The sequence below is a fragment of the Ochotona curzoniae genome, unplaced genomic scaffold, assembly GCF_017591425.1.
Source record: "Ochotona curzoniae isolate NIBS_2020 unplaced genomic scaffold, NIBS_Ocur_1.0 scaffold_274, whole genome shotgun sequence".
NCBI classification, from domain to species: domain Eukaryota; kingdom Metazoa; phylum Chordata; class Mammalia; order Lagomorpha; family Ochotonidae; genus Ochotona; species Ochotona curzoniae.
The window spans coordinates 12,188,689-12,215,192 of NW_024467101.1; the positions used below are offsets into that span (position 1 = coordinate 12,188,689).

The window sequence follows — 26,504 nt, forward strand, 5'->3', positions numbered from 1 at the left end:
ATATCCCAGGGTCTTGTGTTCAAGGGCAGTAGAGTCACAGGTTATGGATTAAAAATAGAGGCTCGATCCAATGTGGCATCTGGAAGCTGGGGACAGCGGTAGAGAGTGGGGAGGATGCAGTGCCTTTGGGAAAGTGATGGGATGGAATCAGATTGTTAAAATGGACCCCCATGATCCAGTCACAGTGCATGGAGCTACGGTGTCCTCTCTTCCAAGGACCACAGCAGGCAGGGGGAGGATTGGACTCCTGTGCCCTTCTGCTTCTGGATCACCTCATGGTCCTCCCTGCCCCTGTACCCTTGCTGGGTGCCAGGCTGATGGAGCTTGCCCAGCCTTGGACCGTGAGGTTCCAAATCTGTGAGCAAGGGGAAGAATCTCCTTCCTAAGAAACTCCTCTGGAGTAGGCTGGGAAGGCATTGAGAAGCTGATTAATGCAATTTCCAAGAAATGTATCACGGGACACATTCACACCTTCGTAGAAACTTGAAGGAAGGACAGGAAACTGGGGTGCGGTGCAGGGGGTCAAGGACATGAAGCGTGGTGTGGGCAGAGCTGGGAGGAGCGCCCCACCCATGGCTCCACTCTGGGTGGGGCTTCTCAGGGATGTGTTCCAGGGCGCCATGGCTCCTGCAGGGAGAAATGACAGCATTACATGCACCCTGACCTGCCTCCCTCCTCTCTCTGCAGATTTCCTGAATGGTCTTGCTGCTTTTCCTGTCTGGCCTGATTATTTCCTGCCTGACCTTTTCCTGGTTAAAGTTCTGGGGGAAGATGACGGACTCTCAGCCAGTCACCAGCAGTTCCCCATCTGGGAACTCCAACCTGAGCCAGGAGCCCTTGGCAGCTGCAGAAGGCTCAGGGGAGCCCCCGCAGGTCAATGGCAAACCTAAGCCGGCCCCCCATCGGGGCACCAGGGATGCCCATGCTGCTGGCCGCAGGAGAAACTCAATCCCAACCTCGCGACAGAAGCTCCCCAAACCCCCCTCTTCTCCCAACAACGTATTACCCTCCCCAGAAACCCAGGCCGGCAAGACGGGGACTCAACAACTGGATGTCCCAGATGCCAATGGACTGCCTGGCCCAGCTCGGCCCCAGGGCCTGGCAGCCAGTGCCCCATCCCGGGAGGATGAGAAGCAAGAACACATCAAGAGACAGCTGATGACCAACTTCATCCTGGGCTCCTTTGACGACAACTCCTCTGATGAAGATTCGGGTGCCACTGCCTTCCGCATCTCGTCCAGGAAGGGCAGCCGGGCCAGCCTGGGGATCCTGTCCCCTGAGGGGCTTCCAACACTAGGAGAAGCTGAGACCCAAATGAGGTAAGGTGTTTTCCCCTCCCCACCTTGCTGCTGGGACAAGGACAAGCCAGAGCCCCTCCCCTCAGCATCAGTCATTGAGCACCTGCTGTGTGTGTAGGAGGCTCTGCTTGGAAGCCGGAAGCCCGGCTTTACAGAAAATCCTCAGCTTCCCTGGGCAAGGCAACCTGGCCTGGAGTGTATCATTGAAGCTAAGGCAAACTAAGGCTAGCCACAAATGCTGCTGTGACAAATGGGAGTCTGGAGGGAAGCACCATTCTCCCTGCCTCCTGGAGACACTTTGATTTTTTCATTAGCTCATTCATTCACTCATTCATTCATTCATGATACAGCTAGTGAACACTGAACCTTTCCCAAGCACTGCCTAAAGATCAGAAATCCCAGTACCATAGTCTCCACTCCAATGGAGTTTGAAAAGCAACACCTGTGGAGTTGTCACAGGTAGGGCTGCCCTGAGACCTGGTTTTTGTTTTGTTGTTATCAATCTTTTTCCTGTTGCATCCAACCCAAGTCTCTCCTCAAGAAGTGCAGCCCAGACAACTCTGCAAAGCAGCAAAGTATATTGAGAAGGCAGGTTATCAGACCAACCGGCTGGGGTCAGTTCTCCTTTCCTCAGTGACCCTGGGGTGAAGGTTACAAGGTTGTTTATAGAATGGGTGAGTTAGGCAGCTGTGGGGACCAGGTGAGTTGGACAGCCATGGGAGACAGCCATTGGAACAATGGGGGTAGCAAGACATCCAATATTAGTTCCTGAAACCAAGGGTTACTGGCAGGGCATGTTACATCTTATGCTTTGGCCCAAAGAGCAGGAAACTGACAAAGCATTTTGTACAAAAGCATCAGGAGCAGATTAACAAACTAATGCAGGCCTGAACCAAAGTGACTCCATTTTGTGACTGGGTTCCACACCCACCTTATCCACAAATTCCACACGGGGTCCTGCATTTCTGGGGTGATAGCAGAGGAAACTTGAGAGCTTCTGAGAGTGGAACAGAGACACCAGCCAGAGACAGACCTCCTTTCTTCTCCTGCCCCGACCGTCCAGGCCCTGGGGGTGGATCTGTGGCCTTTCTGGTAAAGCATCCCCTCTATCCCCACCCCCAAAACATGAGAAAAACTGGGTGAGCTCTTCCACCTGTAAGCATGTTGCCAGGGGGCTGGGTTTTAACCACTGCTGTTAGGGCAATGGAAGCCGGTGACAGGAAAAAGTGAATGTTCCTAATACGAGCACCTGCATACAAATGCTTTGGAGTTTCTAGAAAGGTTAAGGGGCCAATGTTGTGGCACAGTGAGCTAACTGCTACTAGTAAGGCTGGCTATTGGTTCAAATCCCAGGTGCTCTGTTTTTGATCTCGCTCCCTGCTATTGTGCTTGGGAAGGCCACAGATGTAGGGACCCTGTTACTCACATGGGGGACACAGGTGTTCTGGCCCCAGCCCTGGGTGTTGCAACCATTTGGGGAGTGAGCCAATGGATGAAAGATTCTCTCTCTCTCTCTGTTGTTCTGCCTTTCAAATAAATCCTTGAAAATAATAGAAAGGTTAAAAGGAAGATAATGTTTTGGAGTTTGGAACACAGGGCATAACTTTTGGCATTAGACAGGATTGGGTTCAGTCCTTGGGTCTGTTACTCCCTACGATGTGATCTCAGGGATGACCCTTCAACTCCTCATGCCCATGCCCTCCCCCAACAAATATGGGAGGGATTAAATGTGTTCAATATTTGTGAAATATGTGGAATTTGGTACATAATAAGAGGTATATAATCAGAAGTACGTGATAACAAGAGGTAACTTGTCCCCTGCTCCTTTCCTGGGCTTGTAGCTCCCCCAGCCAGGACTTTTACCCCATCTTCCTTCCTGAATTTTCCCTCAGCTCTTCCCCTACCTTCCTCCCTGCAGTACATAAAAATTACCCGTTTAGGGCCCGGCACGGTGGTGCAGTGGTTAAGGTCCTCGCCTTGCACGCCCGGGATCCCATATGGGCGTCTGTTCTAATCCCACTTCCCATCCAGCTCCCTGCCTGTGGCCCGGGAAAGCAGTCTAGGACGGCCCAAGGCTTTGGGACCCTGCACCCATGTGGGAGACCCGGAAGAGTTTCCTGGATATTGGTTTTGGATCGGTGTAGCATCGGCCGTCGCGCTCACTTGGGGAGTGAATCATCGGATGGAAGATCTTCCTCTCTGTCTCTCCTCTCTGTATATCCGCCTTTCCAATAAAAAAAAGAAAACTTATAAAAAAATTACTCATTTATCCATGACCCCCAAGGCTGGCAGAGGAGAAAGGCCGAGTCTCCGAGAAGAGAAGTCCCTTTCCAAACAGACACAGCTAGGAAGCTGCAAGGCCAGGGCTGTTCAGCTGTGCCACCCACATTCCATATGCCAGTGTGCCTTGCGATCTCCACCATCTTCTCCCCTCTACATATCTTGCTTGTCCTCAGCATGGCCACGTCAGCATGGATGAGAGGAGAAGTGAGCATTGGGGTGATGTGAGATGTGAATTTCCAGGGCTTGCTCAGCAAAGAGGAGGAAGCTGAGGCCTGAGGAGAGGCCTGCTGGTGAAGAGCATGCCAATGGAAAGCAAGACATCTGTGGCTGCTGCTTCCAGTGGAGCCCACAGCCCAGCCAGGAGAGAGATGGAGAAGCAGGTGCACGGGTCTGGCTGTGTCCACTGTTGAGTCCAGGGAGTAACCCAAAGGAATCTGTCTTGGAACCACGTGGCTGAGTCAGAGAGGAGCTCTCAGTCTAGGCAACTTTGAAACTACCCTAAAGTGGTTCAACAGAATCATCTGCCATGATGGAATGTTCTAGAACTATAATGTCAAATATGGTAGCCATTCATCTCATGTGAGCAAAGCTGAGGAGGTGAGTGTTCTAGGCAGAAAATGGAAGTTACTTTTCTGATGGAGTGAAATCAGAGGGAACTTCCCAGGCATATCCAGGTCAACTTGTGAGGTTGTTGTGAGTCTCTGGATTTTTCAAATGCTGGTCTCAAAGTTTAGTTTGACTATGTGACACTTAGCATGAGTGGCACCATCTTGGTCGGGACTGCTGGGGCCTAAAACAGAATAAATTCAGTCTGAAACAGTGGCCTCCTGCCAGTTTAACAGCAGTGTGGGCAGGATGACCAACGAGGGGGACCATGTGTACCAGACCCTGCTAATTCTGTGGCTACTCCTGCCTCTGCTCTCAGCTCCTGGCCATCACGGTCACCTCCTCCAAGGATTGTCCCTATCCCCCAGCAGGCCCCCAGTGATTGGCCACTCTGATTTATTGTTTTCATGACACTTTAATTTCCTTATTTGTTCATTTGCGTGCTTCCGGTCTCACTTTGCCGAATTTCCACCTCCACTCAGGCACAACTGTCCTCATGGTACTGTCTGCTTCCTGGGGCCTTGCCTAGTGCTGCTTCATGGTCGGCTGTGAAAGAGCATGAGTGATGTATGCCACGCAACAAGCTTGCCAAACACAGCACTCTGTATTCCTAGAACATGAAAAATACTACATGGGTGAGGATGGGAATGGATGGGCAGATGGATGGATGGATGGATGGGTAGACGTGTGAATGGATAGCTGAATGGGTGAATGGACACTTGAATGAAAGAATGGACTGACGGACGGTTGGGTGGATGGATAGGTGAAAAGAGGGCAGACGCTTTGCTATTGCTCTGTTGCAGCAGAATTTTTATTTTCATGAAATTCTTTTTGCATATACCTTGTCACTTTGGAGGCTGGGTCTGGAGTCTCCAGTTTTGAATTTTTCTTCTGCTTTGCAGTAGTTATGCATGCTCACCCCTCCTCTCCTTTTCCCTGGAAGCAAGGACAGGCCGTGTGTTGTCTGTTCAGACCTCTCTCCTCTGATCCCCTACCCTTTGGAATCTTCTCAGGGCGGGGACTGGGACTTGGCCTCTCCTTGGACTTGGAAACAGCTCCTGAGGTTTGGTTGGAAATCACACGTCTCATGACTTGGCAAAATGCCAGCTCCCAGCCTCGGGAAACAAAGCTTTCCAAAGATGGCTGCTCGGCTTGAGCCCGTGTTTGTCAAGCACACAGTGGGGTGGTTGTGCACTGTGGCTGTGGCTGAGGTGAGTACCAGGTTCAAAGCTGCCTCTTACTAGTTTGCTCTTCTCCCGATGCCAGCCAGGGGGTGCTTGTGTGGGTCGAGTGGGACAGATAAAGGCTTATTCAGCAGAAGTCTTTCTTTTTTATAATTGACTCCCCAAATGACTACAATGGCTGAGCTGATCCAAAGCTAGGAGTCAGGAGCTTCTTCTGGATCTCTTATGTGTGTGCAGGGTCCCAAGGACTTGGACCATCCTCTGCTGCTTTCCCGGATGATAAGCAGGGAGCTGGATCAGCAGTGGAGCAGCTGGGACATGAACCAGAGCCCCTATGGGATGCTAGCTCTGCAGACAGCGGATTAGTCCATCCGCTGAACCATCACACTAGCCCCATCAGCAGAGATCTTTTACAACAACCCTGTTAAGGACATGCCCCCTGGCTCTGGCACCGCCCCCTAGAGTTTCCACCTCCTCCCACTCAGGGGGCTTAGGTTTTTAACATTGGGGGCCTTTAGGGGACATTTAGAGTCCAAATCATAGCAGCCACTGTGTCCAACTTCCTCAGTGTCCAACTTCCTCAGTGACCGAGCCATGGTGTTGCAGGATCAACACCAGGCGTTATGGAGTTGCTTTAAGCACAGTGCTGAAAGCAGCATCATGGGTGGTCACCATCATGAGAGCCAGTGCACAGTGTTGTGGGCAGGGCCCAGGATCCGCCACTAGCCCAGCTCTCTGCAAGCAGCAAAGTACAGGGGCCTACCTCTGTGGGTCATTGAGATTGAGTCTGAGCAAGTGGTGGTGGTGAGCAGGCAACTCAGAGGCAGATCAGTGGCCTTCTGCTGGGCAGGGCTTGTCCCCAAGTTCCTGCCTGAGGTCACGGCCGCTCCTGAACTCCGGCCGGGTGTGCCTTTGGAGGTGGAACAACCTGTGTCTAGGGAGGAGGAGGAGCTGGGGAAGAGCAGAGGCAGGTGAGACGTCTCTGATAAATGGATAAAGTCCAAGGCACACAGGAGGATTGGGCCTTTCTTCCCCGGCACCGCTCACTCCGTGTCAAGATCACAAAGGTGACAGCTGGTGAGTGATGCCGACCTCGGAGCCAGGGACACCCAGGGTGGCTTGATGGAGTCTGGAGATGAAGGGCCACCAGGAAAGGGGCTGGACACAAGGCACCCGGCATCGTCCTGCTCCCAAGTGACATTCCCAGTGAGAGCTCCCCAGCTCCATGCACCTGTAGGTCTTGCCATCAGAACCAAGCAGGTCATGGCATTTTGGATTATCTGTAAATGTACCCATGTGTCCCTCAATGGAATGCCAAGGATCTTTCTATGAATTAATTTACTTTCTCTGTATTAATTTAGGCAAAGAATGGTGCAAACCCCATTTTCCAATCACCTCTTAGAGCCTAAACATGTTTTCAGGGGGTGGGTCAAGAGAAGGAAGAACCTTACCTTTGAGCTGTTCTCTCTCTCCCTCTTTTAAGATGTATTTATTTTTAGCAGAAAGATAGATTTACAGAGAGAAAGATCTTTCATCTATTAATTCACTTTCTAAGTAACTGCAATGGCCGAAGCTGAGCTGATCCGAAGCCAGGAGTCAGGAGCTTCTTCTGGGTCTCCCATGTGGGTGCAGGGTCCTAAGGGCTTGGGCTGTATTGTACTGCCTTCCCAGGCCACAAGCAGGGAGCTGGATGGGGAGTGGAGCAGTTAGGACATGAACAGGCACCCATATGGGATGCCGGCACTTGAAGGGGGAGGATTAGCTATTTGAGTCATTGTGCCAGGCTCGTACCGTACTCTTTCTGGAAGGGAAATTGAGATGTGGGAGAGGTGGTGGCCGAAATGAATCCAGGACTTGGGACAACGGGCATTTTTCCCTCTTTCTTTTCCCTGAAGCAGCAGTCCCCTGTTTTAGCAAAATTACTTCTCCTATATCTTAGGGTACATAAAAGAGGGGTTGTAGGAAATGGGTTTCAAAGTTTATTTTGGTGTAATTAAAAAAAAAAAAAGGTTCTCCTTCTCTGTGTTTCCCCTGTAAGTATTTCTGGGTGTGTATGTGTATAACTGAGGGAGTAGTGGAGAAGAACGGAATGGGGCATCTTCTTGTTTTGACTTGTAAAACAGAGATCTGCCATCTACTGGTTGGATTCCGAAATGCCTGCACCAGCCAGAGCTGGGCCAGGCTGAAGCTGGGAGCCCTAAACTGTATTGGGTGGGAGGAATTGAGGACTTGAGCCATCCCCTACTGCCTCCCAGGGTGTGTGTTAGCAGGAAGCTGGATCGCAAGCCGAGGAGCCAGGTCTAGAATCAGGCGCTCTGATAGGGGCTGCGGACCTCACAGGCAGTGACGTAACCGCTGTGCCTAACACCCGCTCGGGTGTAGTCACGTACAGAAGGGGTCTGCGACAGTTAATGGGAAATGCACCTGGAAAAAGTATGCTGGGATATCAAAAGTGTTTTTAGAGATTTATTTATTTGAAAGGAGATAAGCATGAGGGAGATATATAGAGAGACTCTTCCACCAGCTGGTTCATGTCCCCAAATGGCTGCAATGGTCAGGGATGGGTCAGGAGCCTGCAACTCCATCCAGGTCTGCCATGTGGACATCAGCCCAAGCACTTGGTGCATCGTCTGGTGCCCAGATGCATTAGCAGGGTGCTCGAGTGGAAGTTGGAGTAGCCAGGATTCAAGAGGGTGCTTCAATATGCAAGGATAGTTTTTTTGTTTTGCTTTAAGATTTATTTATTTTTATTACAAAGTCAGACATACAGAGAGGAGGAGAGACAGAGAGGAAGATCTTCCGTCCGATGATTCACTCCCCAAGAGGCCGTAATGGCTAAAGCTAAGCCAATTCATAGCCAGGAGCCAGGAGACTCTTGCGGGTCTCCCACATGGGTGCAGGGTCCCAAAGCTTTGGGCTGTCCTCCACTGCTTTCCCAGGCCATAAGGTGGGAGCTGGATGGGAAGTGGAGCAGCCGGGATTAGAACTGGCGCCCATGTGGGATCCCGGCACATTCAAGGCAAGGACTTTGACTGCTACACTATCGTGCAAGGCCCTGCAAGGCTAGTTTTGTAAGCCATGGTTTCTCTTGGCCTTGGTTTTTCAAACGTTTTGAAAATAAATTTTTAACAATTTACCGTATTTTTTAAAAGATCTGTTTTGTTTTATTTATTTTAATGGCAGAGTGACAGAAAGAGGAGGAAGACAGGGATTTTTTCCATTTGCTAATTCATTCTCCACATGGGACTGGGCTAGGCTGAAACCAGCAACTGGGAGCTGCATTGTGTGTTCCACATGGGTGGTGGCGGGTGCCCGATTCCTGGGCCATCCTCCGCTGCCTTCTCAGATGCAACAGAAGCCTGGATTGGAAAAGGAACTCGTACCCATGCTCCAATACAAGATGCTGGTGTCATAGGTGGCGGCTTAACATGCAGCACCACAACACTCAACCCAGATTACCTGCCTTTTAATTCTGTTTCCCATGACTTTAAAAAAAATTTTTATTTTATTTTATTTTCATTGGAAAGTCACATATACTGAGAGGAGAAGAGGCAGAGAGAAAGATCTTCCATCTGTTCCCCAAGGGACTGCCATGGCCAGAGCTACGCTGATCTGAAGCCAGGAGCCAGGAGGTTTCTCCAGGTCTCCCATGCAGGTGTAGGGTCTCAAGCCTTTGGGCCATCCTCGACTGCTTTCCCAGGCCACAAGTAGGGAGTTGGATAAAAAGTGGGGGCCGCCAGGATTAGAATTGGCGCCCATATGGGACCCCAGCACATGCCAAGGTGAAGATTTTAGCCACTAGGCTACTGTGCTGGGCCCTGCCATGAACTTTTTAAAAGTCCTCTTGTGGCCAGGGTGAAGTTGGGAGCCAGAAACACAATCCAGGTCAACCACGTGGGAGGTAGGGCCCCCAGCACAGGAAACTTCCAAGGTTGGTATTAGCAGGAAGAAGTCAGAAGCCAGGGCGGGGACCCAAATCTAGGTGATCTTATATAGAACCCCATAAGCCAAACACCCACCCCTGTGCCTTTTGCCTTTTGAAGGGATTATTATTATTATTATTTTGCCAACATTGGCATTATGCTTTTCGCTTTGCTGGCTATGAACACAGACATCATTCATCGTTGCTGCACTGTTTTCTGGGCAGTGGTTTGGGTCCTCCTTGCGCAGGATAATGATGCCTGAAGACGCATGCGTGCATTCCTCCTCTGTAAACTGCATTTGAGTTCAGGCCGCTGCCGTTTCCTGGTCTCTAGAGGGAAAGAGATAAAGCAGCAGGGCTGCTGTGAGAACCAAGCCAGGGGACCTCAGGACTGATGTGAATCTCTTAGGAGCCAGCTTAGCACCCCAGCCTGGCATCCCCCCCCCGGTTCATCCAGGGCAGACCTGTGCCTGCCAAAGGGGGGGAGGGCTGAGTGAAAAGGGAAGTCAAAGAGTTAAGTTGACAACAGGCGTATCAACGACAGGTCCCTAACATTTCAATTTCCCCTATTTCCTCACCCCTTCCTAATGGAGTGTGGGTGCCCCAGTGGTAAGGGTGAACCAGTTTGGAGAGCGAAGGAACCTGGGGGGAGAGCAGCCTGGAGTCTTTGTGACAGCACTAGCTCCCCTTGGGAAGACAAGGTCAAATTCCCATCCCTCGATTGGCCAGTTTGGAGGGCGGGATCCTGCCCGGGAGGCGGGACCAGGACTCCGGGTCGGGTGGGGGTGGGTCCGCCTAGGAGGCGTGGTCCGGGTGGGGCCGCCCCACGGCTGCTCGGCTGCTCGTCACCCTAGGTCGCTTGGGCCAAGGGCGAATTTGGGGATGGAGCCAGAGCAGGGCGGTCCTGCACTACCTGCCACAGCCGCAGCTGGAAGCCTCCGAAGCCTGCCCGAGGCTCTCCTAGAGCCGGGCCTGGTTATCTTGCTGGGACCCAGGCAGAGATCAGCCTCCAGGAGTTAGGGGCTGCATGCCCTGCGCTCCTCCCTGCAGAAGCCCCGTGGGACAGGCCGGCAGGGCAGTCAACATGAGTCCTGCCAAGTGCAAGGTCTGTTTCTCTGATGGCAAAGTGAAGTAAGTAGGCCTGCAGTCTTCTGACCGTTATCTTGGACAAACCTATGTAGTTCTCCCTACCCGCCCCGTTTATCTTATTAGCAACCCTCCATGCCCCCCAACAATGCAAGTGAACTTGGGTATTGGGGAGATGGGAACTGGAGTCCGTGTTGCAAGCCCTTGCTGGCTCCACTGGACATCAGTGGAGCAGATGGGGCTGGCAGGCTGGTTAGAGGAATCTGGGACAGGGCCACCCTCTTCCTCCTGTTGGTCTCGCAACCCCATGGGACCCGAGCAGACCCGAGCCGACTGCATCTTTAAGGCCGCATCTAAGCGCCATGGGCTTTTGGGCTCCACCTCTCTCGCGTGCATATTGTGACACTTGAGAAGAATCTGGAAAGTGACTGTTGTTGATCCAGCAATGACAGATAAGGAAATGGGGGGAGGAGGCACCTCCCAGGATCTTTGTTCCCCTTGTATGCCCTTGTACCATTTCCTTCTGCCTCAGTGGGGTGTAACTTATGAGCTTCAGTCCCATAGCACACAATACAATGAGTCACTTTCTCATGCAGCCTCAAGTGTTCTTTGGTCCTTTGATTCAGAAAACTGTGTGCCAACAATGGTGTTTTTTCCTTTGTTCCTTCCTTTTCCCTCTCTTCCACTCCTTCCCCTCTTTCCTTAAAGAGATTAGGTTGTTATATTTATTTATTTTAGCTTATTTGAAAAGCAGAGAGATACAGAGAGAGAAAGGTCCTGTGTCCACCAGTTCATTCCTTAAATGCCTGCACAGTCAGGACTGGAGCAGGTGGAAGCCAGGAGCAAGGCACTCCATCCTGGGACCCATGTGAATGAACCATCACCGGCTCCCTCCCAGAGAACAGGTTAGCAGGAAGCCGAATCAGAACTCCAACCCAGACACCCAATCTATGATCTGAGTGTCCCAAAAGAATATTTTTTTTTTTAATTGGAAAGGCAGATATGCAGAAAGAAGAAGAGAAATAGAGAAAGATTTTCTGTCCACTGGTTCACTCCCCAAGTGGCCATAGGGGCCGGAGCTGAACTGATCTGAAGCCAGGAGCCAGGAGGTTGTTCCAGGTCTCCCATGCAGTTGCAGGGTCCCAAGGCGTTAAGCCGTCCTCCACTGCTTTCCCAGGCCATAGTAGGGAGCTGGAAGGGAAGTGGAGCAGCCAGGATACAAACTGCTGCCCACTTGGGCTCCCAGTGGATGAAAGGCAAGGATTAAGCTACTAAGGTGCTGGGTCCCCCGAAAGAATCTTAATCTCTAGGCTATGGGTAGCTTTTTCCTTTTTTTTTTTTAAAAAAAAAATGTTTGTTTAAAATATTTTTGTTTAATAATTTGAAAGGGAGAACTAGAGAGAGAGAGAGAGAGAGAGAGAGAGAGAAACAGAATGTTCTACCCACTGGTTTACTTCCCAATAGCAGCAATGGCTGGCTAAAGCCAGTACTTTCATCCAGGTCTCCCACCTGAGTGCAGGAGTCCAAGCCTTTGCCACATTCTCCACTACCTTCTCACCCACATTAGCAGGGAGCTGGAGCAGAAGTGGAATAGCCAAGGCTCTAGCCAGCACTCATAAAGGATGCCAGTATTGCAAGTAGTGGCTTAACCTGCTATGCCACAGTGCTAATCCAGATCTATCTATTTGTAAAACAAATTCCTTCTTCTCTCTTTCTCTCTCTGTCACACACACAGAGTCAGAGCAAGACAGACAGGCAGGTAGATCTTCCTTCTGCTCGTTCTTTCCCCATATGGTTGCAACAATGAGCCAAGTCCATGTGTCCCAGCTGCTCCACTTCTGATCCAGCTCGCTGCTAATGTGCCTGGGAAAGCAGCAGAAAATGACCCAAGTGTGTGGACCCCTGATCCCACGTGAGAGTCCTGGAAGAGGCTTTTGATACCTGGCTTCCACCAGGAAATTTATGTAAAAGGCAGAGTTACAGAGAGAAAGAGATGTCTCCTATTTCCTGGTTTATTTTCTAATGGCCGGAGTTGGACCAGGCCAAAGCCAGGATCCATCTGTTTTCTCATGTGGGTGGAAGGGGTCCAGGCACTTACCTTCTGCTGGTTTCTCAAGCACATTAGCAGAAAGCTGAATCAGAAGTGGAGCAGCTAGGACTAGAATGGATGCTCACATGGGCTGCCAGCATTGCAAGTGGAGGCTTAACCTGCAGCACCACAGAATTGGCCCCTGACTTTAAGATGTAGTTACTTGGTGCATAAACTAAATTTATATACCTCCTGTAGGAACGGGCTGCTCTGTTACGTAGCAGGGAGCGCCGCCAAAGTGCTCGAAGAACAAAGGCTCTGTCCTCCAGGAACTCCTGATCTTGTTGTGGGGACCAGATAGATGTCTTCTCGGAGCAGTAGGGCCATCACTCCCACCTCTACCCACTCCCACACCCCGTCCATGGTTTCACTTCCCTGCAGTCCAGAGCAGCCCCAAAATATCAGATCACACATTTCCAAGACAAGCGGTTCCAGCCTGAGCCATTGCTACGGGCAGCATATCCACCCTTGGACGTCACTTGCCTGGTAGGGATACAGGAGCCATCTTGGTTTTCAGATGGTCCATCCATCGTGGCAGCACCGTGTGGAAGGCATGCTTGCTTTCCTCAGAAATGGCTCCAAGCCTCAGGAGTGGTGAATCTGGTGATTTTGACCATAATATCTTGCTATCATTATTCTGTTTGTTAATTGTGGTTGTTAAGCTCTTACTGGGCCTGATTTTGGTGGAAGACATCCTCTGTTGCACGTGGGTCATCTTCGCTCTTTTCCCAGGTGCGTTAGCAGGAAGCTGGATCAGAAATGGAACAGCTGGGCTGCGAGCCAGCTCTTGTATGGGATGCCTGCTTCGCAGGAAGGGGTTCAATCCTCTGTGCCATAGTGCCAACCCCAGCAATTTCTCTCTCTTTGTCTCTTTTAAAGAAGATAAGGCTGACAGTGTATGTATACAGTCCTGGTAGAATTGCAGGATCCTGGAGTTGGAGAGGAGGTTTTGGAATCTTCTGGATAGGAAAATAAAAACAAACAAACAAATAAATAACAGGTTCTAAAAGGGCCAAGGGTCAGAACAGCCCTGTTTTCATCAGCCTTGAGCGCCGAACACAATAGTTTAAGACTTGCGATGCTTTGAAAGAGAAGGCTTTCCTTTCCAGGGCTCCACACAGCCAAAGCAGAGGGCAGGAGGGAGGCAGTGTTAGAACAGGCAAGGATGAAAAATGTTAATGCCCCCTGATGGCCCCACCCACCCACCCAAACACCTTTTCTGCAAACTTGTCTTCCACCAAAACCAGAGGGCAAGCCAAGGAAGAGAAGAAGCACAGAAATTCAGTGTAGAATTCAAAGCACTGCCCCAGGATTGTGGTGACCAGAACAGCCAGGCACAGAACACGTAGGCTGAGGATGTCTTTGAAAAAAAAAAAAGATTTATCTGAAAGACAGAGCATCAGAGAGAGATGGAGAGACTAGGGCAGACTGGAGAGAGACACCTCTTCTATCCTCTGGTGTGCTCCCCAAATGTGTGCAACAGACGGGTCTGGGCCAGGCTGAAGCCAGGCACCTTGAACTTTATGCTGGTGTCCCACCCAGATCCATCACCAGGAAGCTGGATCATGGGTGCGGTAGCTTGCATTTGAACCAGTACTCCGATGTGAGATGATAGTTTCTCAAGTAGCAGCTTATCTTGTTGCATGTGTCCATTGTTACACATTTTTTAAAAAAAGGTCTTTAGTTAAAAACAAAACAAACAAAAAACTAAAGCACACAGGCGTGAAAACAATAAATTCCATGTAACAGGCTGGAAGGATTAGAATGTGTAGCTTTCCTCCTTGGTCACGGCCATGCCCTCCTCTCCCTCAACCCCCTTCTAAGCTTTTTCGTATTTATTTGAGTTCCTAAATGATAAGCACACCTAATTTAAGATTGGCATTCTGAATGTGCGTCTTGGAGCATGTAGGTTCAGGGTTCCTGTGCAACCTTTGAGCAACTGTCTGTTCTTAAACCTCCTATAAGGTGACCTTGAGGTCCCCGGGGAGCTGGGCTGTTGGTGCTGGTGCAGGTGCAGAGTCCCTCTGGCAGGCTGCAGGCTCACACCCTCACGCGCGTCTTTCTGTTTGCTCTGCAGGCCAAGCATGTCCGGTCTGCACCTGGTGAGGAGGGGCCGGGAGCACAAGAAGCTGGACCTACATAGAGACTTCACTGTGGCTTCCCCAGCTGAGTTTGTCACACGCTTTGGGGGCAACCGGGTCATCGAGAAGGTACAGGAGAGTCCAGGCACTTGGGGTGGAGTGGGCAGGTGTTAGGGGCAGCAGAAACAGTGGTAGGGTGGCTGCAGGGAGGGGCTAAGGGCCTCCCTGTCATGTTTCTTGCTTCGAGCTGGGCGCTTGAGGTGGTGCAATTGCATCCTCATTACTGGCCAGGGTGACAGGTGCACAGGGCTGATGCACAGAATGCAAGGCCAATGTCACCAAAGCCCCCAGGGCTGTTCTCCAGGTACCGGGTATGAGGCATGAAACCCTAGCCCTGCTGTGCCTAGTTCCCAGTTTCTTATTGGAAACCCACAATTAAAAAGGAGCAGGATAACAGTGGCCAAGATTTGCCATTGGAGACAACTCACACCATCTCCTTTTCCCTCTGATGGAAGCCCTGGGCCCCTGATATTCTAGGAGGAGCTCAAATGCTGTGGTGTTGGTTGTCCAGGGTCGTGTAGACAGTCAGGGGTGGAGGCAGTATTTGAACTCAGCTCAGCAAGGCAGTGAAGCTTTGTTCTGTTTCTGCTGGGTGTGGTTGGAACAACAATCACAGCAGTGGTGGCAGCAACAGCCCTGTTCGAAGGTGGGCATTCTGTTATCCCTGTTATCATATGTCATCTGCCCATTGCCACAACTCTCACAGTGGCTATTCTTTGAAGATGTATTTATTTGAAAGGTAGTTACAGAGAGAGAGACTTCCATCTACTGGTTCACTCCCCAAATGGTTACAAAAGCTTGAGCTGGGATAGTCCAAAGCCAGGAGCCAAGAGCTTCTTCTGGGTCTGCCACAAGAGTGTAGGGGCCCAAACACTTGGGCCATCTTCTGCTGCCTTCCCAGGTACATTAGCAGGGGGCTGGACTGGAAGCGGAGCAGATGGGACTAGAACCCATGCCCATATGAGATGTTGGCGTTGGAGGTGTGGCTTTACCCGCTACACCACTGCACTGGATCCTGGGTATGGTTTTCCAGAGGAGGAAGCAGAGGTTCAGAACCAGGAGATGCTTGCCCAGGGGTGGCACTGGGATCTGAACATGGGATTTTGACCTCCAGAGGCACCCCCTCCCCGCTCCTTCAACCCGGTGGACTCCAGGGCATCCCTGAGTGTCCCTCAGAGCTTTGAATTGAGGATCTCCTGGGGCCCATGCTAAAGCTGTTTGTTCTGGGCCCCCCTGGCCAGGTCCTGTTTACTGCTAGCCTATGTAGCAACAGGGCCCTAGTGCCTGGGAGGGGAGAGGCTGCAGGGCTAGGGTTGCTGCACTCTCTGACTGAAGCCTGGTCCTACCTCCCACTCTGGGCTCCTCATGGGGATTAGAACAGCAAGCTGGCCTACAGCCACCACCTCCCCAGGGGCTCCCCCATATACTGTGCCAGAACCAATAGGGAAAGGGGAAAGTAGGCCACCTGAAGTCCTTCCCTCTTGACCCAGTCCTGGTTTGGTAACGACATTGAGAAAGCCTTGGCCCAGCCTTTTCATCACCTTTCCCCTGCCTCCCCACACCCCTTTTTTGTAAGTTTTATTTATTTGAAAGTCAGAGTTACATAGAGATAGAAAAATATACACACAGAGATTTTCTATCCATTAGCTTGCTCTCCAGTCTCCCATGTGAGTGGGAGGAGTCCAAGCGCTTGGGTCATCCTCTACTGTTTTTCTCAGGCCATTAGCAGGGAACTGGATCAGAAGTGGAACAGTCAGGACTCGAACTGGCATCCATGTAGGATGCTGCTATCACAATAGTAGCTTTACCGGCCATGTTGCCAGTCCCCATCCTCCCTTTTTGAAAGGTGTTTTTCAAAGTGTAGAAAGGATGTTAGACCTAAGCCAGGAAGCATCAAATCTCCACGTGGGGCTGCTCAGCGAATGTGAGATCTAGTCTTGGTTTTGCCTCCTGTACAATGGAAGCAATCTCCTCCCCATTGTTCGTGAGGCATGCCCTCCAAGTCTGCATGAGGATTAGACAACAAAGGAAGAACCCTGAATGTAATGAAGATGCCAGGCACCTTTTTAATTTATTAATTTTTGCAATGGAAAAAAAAAAGAAACCAGAACTTGCTGCTGTTTCTTAGAGAGCAGGCTAGGAGGTTGCCTGTCTGACCTCTGGGTGGGTGGAAAGCTCAGAGAGGGTGAGGAGGGGCCCACCCACGGCTGCAGCAGGGTCACAACGCCACTGGGAATGAAACCAGGGCCTCTCCCATTATCCCCTGCACCTGCTGCCCTCCTGGTTGGGTCTGGGATCCGTCAAAAGGCCAGAGGCAGCTTGGGCAGCAGCCCGGGGTGCAGGTCGGACTGCAGGAGGGCAGGCCCTCACTCTGCCACTTGCTGGCTATGTGATCTCGGACAGATGCCTTACCTCCTCTGAGCATTAATGTTCTTAATTAATCCAAGTGGAGATAATACCCAAGGGAGTATTAAAAAGATGAAGTGATGTGGGCAAGATGTGTCGCACTCTACTTTGGGACGGATTAAACCCTCAAAAAATGCTAGGGGTCATCATGGTAGTGTCAAACAAAGGGGTAAAAACATCATCCATCTAGCTGTCCATTTTGCCTTCCATCCACCCACCCACTCTTCCTTCTCACTTACTTTCCTTTCATCCATTTCTCCATTCATCAACCTATCCATCCATCCCACCACCTTCCTTCCTATTTTCCTTCCTTTTGTCCATCTGTGTGTTCATCCATCCATCCATGTATCCATCCTTCCCTTTGTCCTTTTATCTATATATTCCTTCCCTCCCTCCCTCCTTCGTTCCTTCTATCTGTCCATCTGTTCATCCATTCACTCCTCCATCCCATCCTCCGTGCATGTGGCTGGCAGATTTCGGGTAACCATCCTGCGCTGGGCCATGTGCTGTGGGAACACAAGAAGAATGGCGTGCTGCAGCTGCTGCACGGACTAGGCAGCTGTGATGCAGGCAGACATGCAGCCTGAGCTTCTTCCTGGCTCCTCTCCCCCACCACAGGTACTCATCGCCAACAACGGCATCGCAGCTGTGAAGTGCATGCGCTCCATCCGCAGGTGGGCCTACGAGATGTTTCGCAATGAGCGGGCCATCCGGTTTGTAGTCATGGTGACCCCAGAGGACCTCAAGGCCAACGCAGGTACCTGGGCCTTGACCCTGTCACCCCTTCCACATCCCATTCTTGCTCTCCCTCACCTCCCACACCAACCTGGGCAAGACCATCCAAAGTCCAAGGACACCTTTCATAATCTTTTTTTCTTTTTTCTTTTCTTTTCTTTTCTTTTCTTTTCTCTTCTGTTCTCTTCTTTTCTTTCTATTCTATGCTATCCTATTCTATTCTATTCTATTCTATTCTATTCTATTTGAAAGGCAGAGTTACAGAAAGAAAGAGAAGCCTTCAGGGAGGGTGAGAAGAACATTATGAAAACAGTTTCAGTTGTGACATGAGAAAGTTCCAGATGCTTGAATCACAAGGAAGTAAATATGCTTACCACCCTGAACCACATACTCAAAAATGGTTAAGATAATACTACATGTTAACACAGTTAAAAAAAAAAATTCCCACACTGTTAGCTTTGCCGACCACCCCAGGAAGAAAATACCAGCCAAGTACAAACAGGCCTTTGTTACACAAAGAGAATTCCGTTTCTGGGCCTTTCCCTGTGCAGCGGAGGAATTAGCAGGAGAGGAAAGGACCACAAGTGGGAAAGACAAGCTGGGTAGTGGAGACAAATGTTTTATACCCCTTCTGACATGAGTGCTAGCATCAGCCCTGCTTGGGCCCTGATAGGGCAAGGAATGTTGGCCTTTGTCCATCATTGACCCATACTTGGCCTTGGTTGCCTTCCAAGCATGCCAGATCTCTGGCTGAGGTCACTGTGGTATCTACCCACTTCCTGTAACCATGGTTACCATCACACACATTATGTTGTTTAATGATAAAAGCAGGAACAAGATGAATTTTATGGGTATAGCAGGTTCAGCTGCTGTTTCAATACCCACATTCCAAAATGGGCACCAGTTTGAGTTCTGGCTGCTTTACTTCCCATATAACTTCCTGCAGATGTGTATGGAAAAGCACATAGGATGGTCTCCCACATGGGTGCTGGGGCCCTTGCATCCAAATGGGAGACTGGGATGAGGCTCCTGGCTTCTGGTTTTAGCTGTTGTAGTCATCTGATGTAGCCAACAGATGAAAGATCTCTTTCAAAAAAGAAATCTTTTTAAAAGGATATAATTTTAAAATAGGACTTTAATTTTTTAAAATAGATATACTTATTTAACTAAAAGGAAGAATGACAAAGAGAGAGGGGAGGGAGGGAGATCTTTTGTCTGTTGGTTCACTTCCTGGGTTGGGCCAGGCTGAAACCAGGAACCAGGCGCTCCATCCAGGTGTCCCATATGAGTGACAGGGACCCAAGCACTGTTGTTTTCTCCGATGCATCAGCAGGAAGCTAGTTGAGAAGCTGGAGTTTAAACCAGCGCTCCCACATGGGATGCAGATGTGCACGTGGTGGCCTAACCCACTGAGCCGTAGCACCTGCCCCTCTAGGAATCTTTAAAAATACACTCCTGCTGCCATGTCCCGATAGACTGCTTCCTTCCTTTCTTCACTCCCAAGCCTTGACAAGAGGCAAACCTGTTTAATACCAGGCCAGTCCTCCACAGGTGCTCATCTGGGGTTGTCCACGGTTGCCTTAGGATCCTCCCTGTGCAGTAAGGACGTGGGCTGCGTCTGACGTCTGCCGGTCAGTAATTCCCTCCTCTTCCCTCCTGTGTGGTCCCAGAATACATCAAGATGGCGGACCAGTACGTCCCTGTCCCAGGAGGACCCAATAACAACAACTACGCCAACGTGGAGCTCATCATGGACATTGCCAAGAGGATCCCTGTGCAGGTGTGAGGGGCTCGGGGTAGTTGGGGTGCCTACAGTGAACGGTGACATCCCCTGGGATCTAGAATGACTTCAGAAGGGGGTGTAGGAGCCAGGACCCACAAGACTCCAAGTCCCAGGTTGATGCTAGGTGGCCAAGGGCTTTCAGCTTCATGGTTTGTCCAGAGAACACAGTCCATTGCATTAAGGGGATGCCACTCACCATGCTGTCAAACTGAATCATGAGGCATGGACTCACTCTACCCAACGTGTTATATTGTCAGCTTAAATTTAACTTATTTCTTTGAAAGGCAAACACAAGCAGAGAGGTCTCTCCTTGGCTCATTCACTCCCAAAAAGGCCACAACAGCCATGATTGGGCCAGGCCAAGACCAGGTGCCCTGAACTCAATCCGGGTCTCCCATGTGAATGTTGGGATCCAGCTACTTGTGCTACCAACTGCTGCATCACAGGGTGTGTGTTGGAAGGAAGCTGATGTCAGGAGCAGAGCTGGGCCTTGAATCTGGACGCTTGCAAATGGGATGCTAGGGTACCAAGGGACAAGTTAACCACTGTGCCAGACGCTCGCCCTGGAGGCAAGTTCTTGAAGGATGATGTCTGTTTACCCTTCTGTGTGTTTGCAGGCCGTGTGGGCTGGCTGGGGCCATGCCTCCGAAAACCCCAAGCTGCCGGAGCTACTGTGCAAGCATGGGATTGCCTTCTTAGGTAGTGTCCATCTCCACACTGATCCGAGTACTCAGCTGGGTCCCCTTCTCCTGCTAGTCCTGTCCCAGAAAGTCAGTGTGGGGAACAGGTTCTGTTTGAATTCCTTTCTTACCCTTCTGTGAGGAGCAGGTGTGTCTGAGGTTGGGTCAGACACTTAGCAGCTGTTGCCATGGTTATGTCAGCAGGTGGATGTAACGGAAGCAGACACCCACTGGTGTTTTTGGTGATACCATGGTGTTAGCCATGTTCAGATTTTTTTTTCTAAAAAGCCTATATCTTCTCCCAGGGTGTCCAGATTTTTAGATGGTCTCTAGCCACTGGGGACCAGAGCTCCCTAGCCCCCCTTCTGACTGACCACAAGCTGTTTGCCCACCTGTTGTTTCTAGGTTCTGTGACTGTCAGCTGTGCCTGTGTGCACTCCCCGACTCGGGGTCCTTGGGAGCCTGGGTCTAGGGCCCCTTCCTCCAACACCTTCATCCACACCTGCTCAGGTTCTGTCTCTGAAATGGTGTGGATTTGCAGGCAGCGCACACCCATTCTAAAGTCATCTTAAAAGACTTACCATCCTTTACACTGGGTCAGTGCTGTGTGAGTCCTTGTTACATTGCATTGTTCAGGGTTCCTGATGAGACAAGCAATGTGAACATGTCATTTTCCCTTCAGATTGCTTATTTGAAAGGCAGGGTGATAAGAAGAGAGAAAGAGAGAGAACTATTCCATTTGCTTGTTTACTCTCCAAATGGCCACAGTGGTTGAGGCTGGGCCAGGCTGAAGCCAGGAGCCAGGAACTCAGTCCAGATCTCCCACCTGGGTGGCAGCGGGCCAAGCTTTTGGGCCATCCTCTGCTGCTTTCCCAGGCACATTAGTAAGAAGTTGGATCGAAGCAGAGCAGTCAGGATTCAAACCAGTGCTCCTAGGTGGGAGGCCAACGTCTCAGACTGTGGCTTTACCTGGTCCCCGTGCAGTTTTCTCAAACTAATTTCTGTCCGTGGTCAGCTGTCAGCTGAACACACAGTGTGGAGCCCTTAGATACAGAGGTCTGACTGAGGTTGTGCTGATGGTGTGTCCTGGTGAATTTCAGGGGTTATTTACCATCACACAGTTTTAAAAATATATTTACATATTACTTATTTTTATTGGAAAAGTATATTTACAGAGAGAAGGAGAAATAGAGAGAAAGATCCTTCATCTCCTGGTTCCCTCCTCAAATGGCCAGAGTTGAGCTAATCTGAAGCCAGGAGCTTCTTGCGGGTCTCCCACATGGGTGCAGGGTCTCAGAGACTTGGGCCATCCTTCACAGCTTCCCCAGGTCATAAGCAGGGAACTGGATAGGAAGTGGAGCAGCTGGGACATGAACCGGTACCCATATGGGATGCTGGCACTTGCAGGCAGAGGATGAGCCAGTTGAGCCATTTCGCAGACCCCCACGATCACACAGTTAACCCCTCACCTCTGGTTCAGCAAACAGACTCTCCCAGGTGTGAGACCCCACAGTGCAGGACCTGTCCCTGTGCATGGGATTGGCCACCAGTGTCTTCCAGCTGATTAGATTCTGTCCTTCTCTCCCTGGATCCCTCAGGTCCCCCCAGTGAGGCCATGTGGGCCTTGGGAGACAAGATCGCCTCCACCATCGTGGCCCAGACCCTGCAGATTCCCACGCTGCCCTGGAGTGGAAGTGGTAAGGGACCTTGAAGCTTCTCTTCAAGCTTTATCTTGAAGCAGCATCTTCACCCAGCCTTGCTCGTGGAGGCAGCTGCGGTGGCAGGAGGCTGTGTTGGTAAAACCGCGTCACCCGAGCAGGCTATATCACTCCGCAAGTGGAATGGTTTGGTTGCAGAGCCTGGATAGTCCTTTCATTCAATCTACAGATGCTCATTCATCATTTTCTCAGGAGAAATCCATCCGAGTGGAATCTTAGGGACAAATTAAAACCTCCATAAGGGAGAGGTCTCAGGGATTTTCCTGTGAAGTCACTTTCTCTAAGGATTCAGTGTTCACTTCGGAGAGTGTTGGCTTTTGGTTGGAAAGATGTGTTTTGATAGAAATAGCTCCCTGGAATAGAATTGGAATTTGCTCTTGATGAATTCCACTTGAACTTCCCAAGCATGGCGGTTCTCCGTCAAGGTCAGATCAGCCCTTAAGCAAACCCAGAGCCACAGATGGGAAGCCGAGGGGTGTATCTATCAGTCATGGCTGCAGAGAGCTTGGGTGGGGGACAGTCCCGGCCATGCTCTCCAGGTGGCGTGGTCCCTCTGCCGAGTGGCCACGGGTAGGTTCCTGAGCGCTACTGCCTCTGCAGGTTTGACGGTGGCGTGGGAGGAGGACGGGCTGCAGCAGGGGCGGGTCATCCACGTCCCTGAAGACGTCTATGACCGAGGCTGCGTGAAAGATGTGGAGGAGGGCTTGGAGGTGAGTACAGGCCCGGAGCTTTCTTCTCTCCTCCTCCTGGAGGTGATGCCCACCCCATCCCAGGCCCAGCTGTCCTCTGACGGGCTCTGCTTGCCCCTCAGGCGGCTGAGAAGATTGGCTTTCCACTGATGATCAAGGCCTCTGAGGGTGGCGGTGGCAAGGGCATCCGGAAGGCCGAGAGCGCAGAGGACTTCCCCATGCTCTTCAGACAGGTGGGTGCTATGCCTTGGGGACATGTGTCAACCAGGCGGTGGGCAGCACGGCATCCCGTGCATGATTACAGGAGGTTCCTGAGGAGCTGAGTCTGATGCTGTGCTCAACCGCGCCACTTCAGGAAAAATGTTGAAAATGGGGCTCAAAGAAAAGTTTATCAGAGTCAGCATCATAGCTCACAAAGCTAACCTGCAAGTGCTGACATGCCATATGGATGCCGTTTGTGTCCCAGTTGCTCCACATCCCATCCAGCTCCCTGCCTGTGGCCTGGGAAAGCAGTGGAGGATAGCCCAAGTCCTTTGGCCCTTGCACCAGTGTGGGAGACCTGGAAGAAGCTCCTGGCTCCTGGCTTCGGATTGCCTCAGCTCTGGCCATTGTGGCCATTTGGGGAGTGAACCAGCAGATGGAAGATCTTTTTCTCTGTCTCTCCTTCTCTCTGTCAAATCTGCCTTTCCAGTAAAAATAAATAAATCTTAAAAAAAAAAAAAAGAAAGAAAATTGAATTCAAAGAAGAGTATATGTTAGAGTACCCCCTCCACATTTTGAAATCTGTACATGTGAAGGGCTCAGAAAGGTGTGTTGGGAACAAGCTTGCGTAAGGGTTTTAGTTTTTTTGAATGAAAATAAACTTACCTTTCAGTTCTGCTTCATGCACTCTTTGAAGGACTCGTGTATTCTGAAGCAAACAGGAATTATTTTTCTCCCTTAGAAATCTGTTGTCTGTGTTGGCTTTATATCTTTGCCTCAGATGGTTGGAATCCACGAGTCAGGACATCTTTAAATGATTTCTGGGATGCAGGGTCAAAATACCCATTTGTAATGTTATTTGGATTTTGTTATGATTTTTCTTTTGGAGTGTCTGAGAGGCGGGGACAGAGAGAGGCAGGCTAACTGAGTTGCCTACTGCCAGTGCTCTCCTCCAGAGGCCTGGATCAAGTAAAACCCCACTGAGGTCTCCCACGGGGCTCTTGGGGATCACCTGGGCCATCACCTGCTGCCATCCAGGGTCTATGTTAGCAGGAAGCTGCAGTCAGGAGGTAGAGTGGTGCCTTGATCTGGACACTGCAGGGGCGAGACAACAGCAGAGCCCTAACGGCTAGACTCAACGCCATCCTTAGGCTTAGCTTTTGTTAGTATGTTTACTTATTTTGAAAGATTTGTTTTGTTTATTTGAAGGGCATATTTATGGAGAGGGAGATACAGAGAGAGATCTTTCATCTGATTGTTCATTCCCCAAATGGCTGCAAAAGCCAGGGAGCTGGGCCAGGCTTGAAGCCAGGAATCAGGAACTTCTTTTTGGTCTCCCATTTGGGTGCATGAGAGCACAAATGTATAGTCCATTCCTTCTAAAAATTTCTGGAAGCCTCCCGATGTTGGTTTTCCTGGGAAGAGTGAGCGTCTCTGTTTGCCCCTGCAGGTGCAGAGTGAGATCCCAGGCTCACCTGTGTTTCTCATGAAGCTGGCCCAGCATGCACGGCACCTAGAGGTGCAGATCCTTGCTGACCAGTACGGGAATGCCGTGTCCCTCTTCGGGCGTGACTGCTCTATCCAGCGGCGACACCAGAAGATCATCGAGGAGGCGCCGGCCACCATTGCCACGCCAGCTGTGTTCGAGTTCATGGAACAGGTACACGCTCGCCAAGTTTATCAGCGCAGTGGTGAGAGGGAGGAGAGGCCATCTCTGGTCCCCACTCAGAGTTGACACAGGCACTCTGTGTGGTCTCAGGGTGGTGAGGGGGTGGCCTCTAGAGGTAGAGCAAGACCCACCCCAGCAGTGAGGGTCAGCAGCACACAAGTGTATCGGAGCAACTGATCTACCAGGGCCCAGCAGAAAGCACTAGGCTTCTACTTCCCCTTTCTTCTTTGCAGTGTGCTGTCCGCCTGGCCAAGACTGTGGGCTACGTGAGTGCGGGGACGGTCGAGTATCTCTACAGCCAGGACGGCAGCTTCCACTTCCTGGAGCTGAACCCTCGTCTGCAGGTGGAGCATCCCTGCACAGAGATGATTGCCGACGTCAACCTGCCGGCTGCCCAGCTGCAGGCAAGGACATGGGCTCGGAGCAGGCTAGGGGGGCATGCCCATTCTTGGCTGGGCATCCTGGATAGTGCTGAGCTTGATATGTGTGGGTGGTGTGGGCAGCCACCAGAAGGGAAATGGTTTGGTTCTCTGTGCCTGGCTCTGGGGTCATCTGGGAAACTGGCAGACACTGCACCCCTTTTCTCAGTGGGAAGCTATTAGCTACCATGTCAGGTCCCCTGTGGACTCCTGGCACCTACTCACAGCCCCAGAGATGTGCCTCACAGCTGGATTTTACCAGGAACCTTCTGGGGAGCTTGCAAGATCTTCCCTTCACCCCCAAATCTCTTCTCTGTGAGAATTTGTTTTCAACCTTTATTTTTAGTTGCAAAGAGGAGAGAGAGAGAGAGAGAGAGAGAGAGAGATCTTCCATTTGCTTCTTTACTCCTCCATATGGCTACAACAGCTGTAACTGAGTGGATCCTAAGCCAGGAGCTTCTTCTGGGTCTCCCCCACATGGGTGCAGGACCCTCAAGGACTTGGACCATTCTCTGCCACTTTCTCAAGCCATAAGCAGAGAGCTGGATGGGAAGTGGAGCAACCAGGCCATGAATCGGGCACAAATATGGCATGCCAGCATCACGAGCTGAGGCTTAGCCTACTATGCCATAATGCCGGGCAGGACCCTCTGCCATGAGATTTTAATGTCTCATGCCTCCTGTTCATCTCTTTGGATTCTGTAGATACCTCTGCTCTGTATACATCTAAGGAGCGAGGGGTGTTGGTCTTCATAGAAATTTCCCCTGGAATCAGTATCCTGGAGGCAGGAAGCGGGGCTGGAAATGCAGCAGCTAGGACTGGAACTGGTGCTCTGCCAGGGGATGGGGATGTCTCAGGTGGCAGCTTAACCCTGTGGCACTGCAAGGCCGGTGCTCATAGAGGCCTGCTTTGCTCTCCTCCAAGTTCAGCCTTGCTGGCATCCTTCACAAAACCTCCTCTAGCCTTACTGTGGTCGCAGCTCTGAGAATCCCCAGGGTCTCTCTGGTGCTGGTGTTTCCTTGTCACCTGATGTTGTCCCTAGAGCTTTCCTTCCCTCTGCCCCCATCCCATCTGCCCCCCAGAGCATACTCTTAAAATAGCTGTTTCCTTCTTGGCTTCTTCTGCCACAGCCCAGCCCAAGGGTTGGCACCCCCAGCCTGGGCTCAGTCTGTTTGAAGTTGTAGACTGAGCCCCTCCCTCACTTGTATCTACCGCTTGGGCTTAGCACCCTGGGGTAGGGACTCTGGTGTGACTCACAGCCCGTGGGGCGGTCTTGTTGACTTTAGATCGCCATGGGGGTACCGCTGCACCGGCTGAAGGACATCCGGCTCCTGTACGGAGAATCACCTTGGGGGGTGACACCCATTTGTTTCGACACCCCTGCCAACCCTCCCCTCGCCCGAGGCCACGTCATCGCAGCCAGGATCACCAGTGAGAACCCTGATGAGGCAAGTGTGGGGCCCCTCTGTGTTCTCATTGAGGTCAGCCTTCGCAGCATGGTTGGAGCTCAGGCCTCAGCCTTGAGGGAGACCCTAGCTTACAGATGGGGAAACTAAGGCAGGATGGGGAGGGCATTTGTCTTGGTAATCCAGTTA

General features: G+C 51.0%; 1 protein-coding gene across 3 annotated transcripts in view; it reads left to right on the plus strand.

The window, feature by feature from the left end:
• Positions 1 to 693: 693 nt before the first annotated feature.
• ACACB (acetyl-CoA carboxylase beta) overlaps positions 694 to 26,504 on the plus strand; it is a 76,554-nt gene continuing 50,743 nt past the window's right edge. Inside the window, exons 1-13 of one of the 3 annotated variants that reach the window (XM_041003682.1) lie at positions 694 to 1,283; positions 12,790 to 12,832; positions 12,895 to 12,896; positions 14,546 to 14,678; positions 17,634 to 17,772; positions 19,421 to 19,530; positions 20,151 to 20,232; positions 21,812 to 21,910; positions 22,532 to 22,641; positions 22,743 to 22,853; positions 24,272 to 24,481; positions 24,724 to 24,894; positions 26,196 to 26,357. In XM_041003682.1, the coding sequence (XP_040859616.1) occupies positions 697 to 1,283; positions 12,790 to 12,832; positions 12,895 to 12,896; positions 14,546 to 14,678; positions 17,634 to 17,772; positions 19,421 to 19,530; positions 20,151 to 20,232; positions 21,812 to 21,910; positions 22,532 to 22,641; positions 22,743 to 22,853; positions 24,272 to 24,481; positions 24,724 to 24,894; positions 26,196 to 26,357 (1,959 nt within the window). In that variant the 5' untranslated portion in view covers positions 694 to 696. Of the gene's footprint in view, positions 1,320 to 4,124; positions 4,134 to 12,789; positions 12,833 to 12,894; positions 12,897 to 14,545; positions 14,679 to 17,633; positions 17,773 to 19,420; positions 19,531 to 20,150; positions 20,233 to 21,811; positions 21,911 to 22,531; positions 22,642 to 22,742; positions 22,854 to 24,271; positions 24,482 to 24,723; positions 24,895 to 26,195; positions 26,358 to 26,504 lie in introns of all 3 variants that reach the window. The other 2 variants (XM_041003681.1, XM_041003680.1) reach the window with 2 other exon arrangements.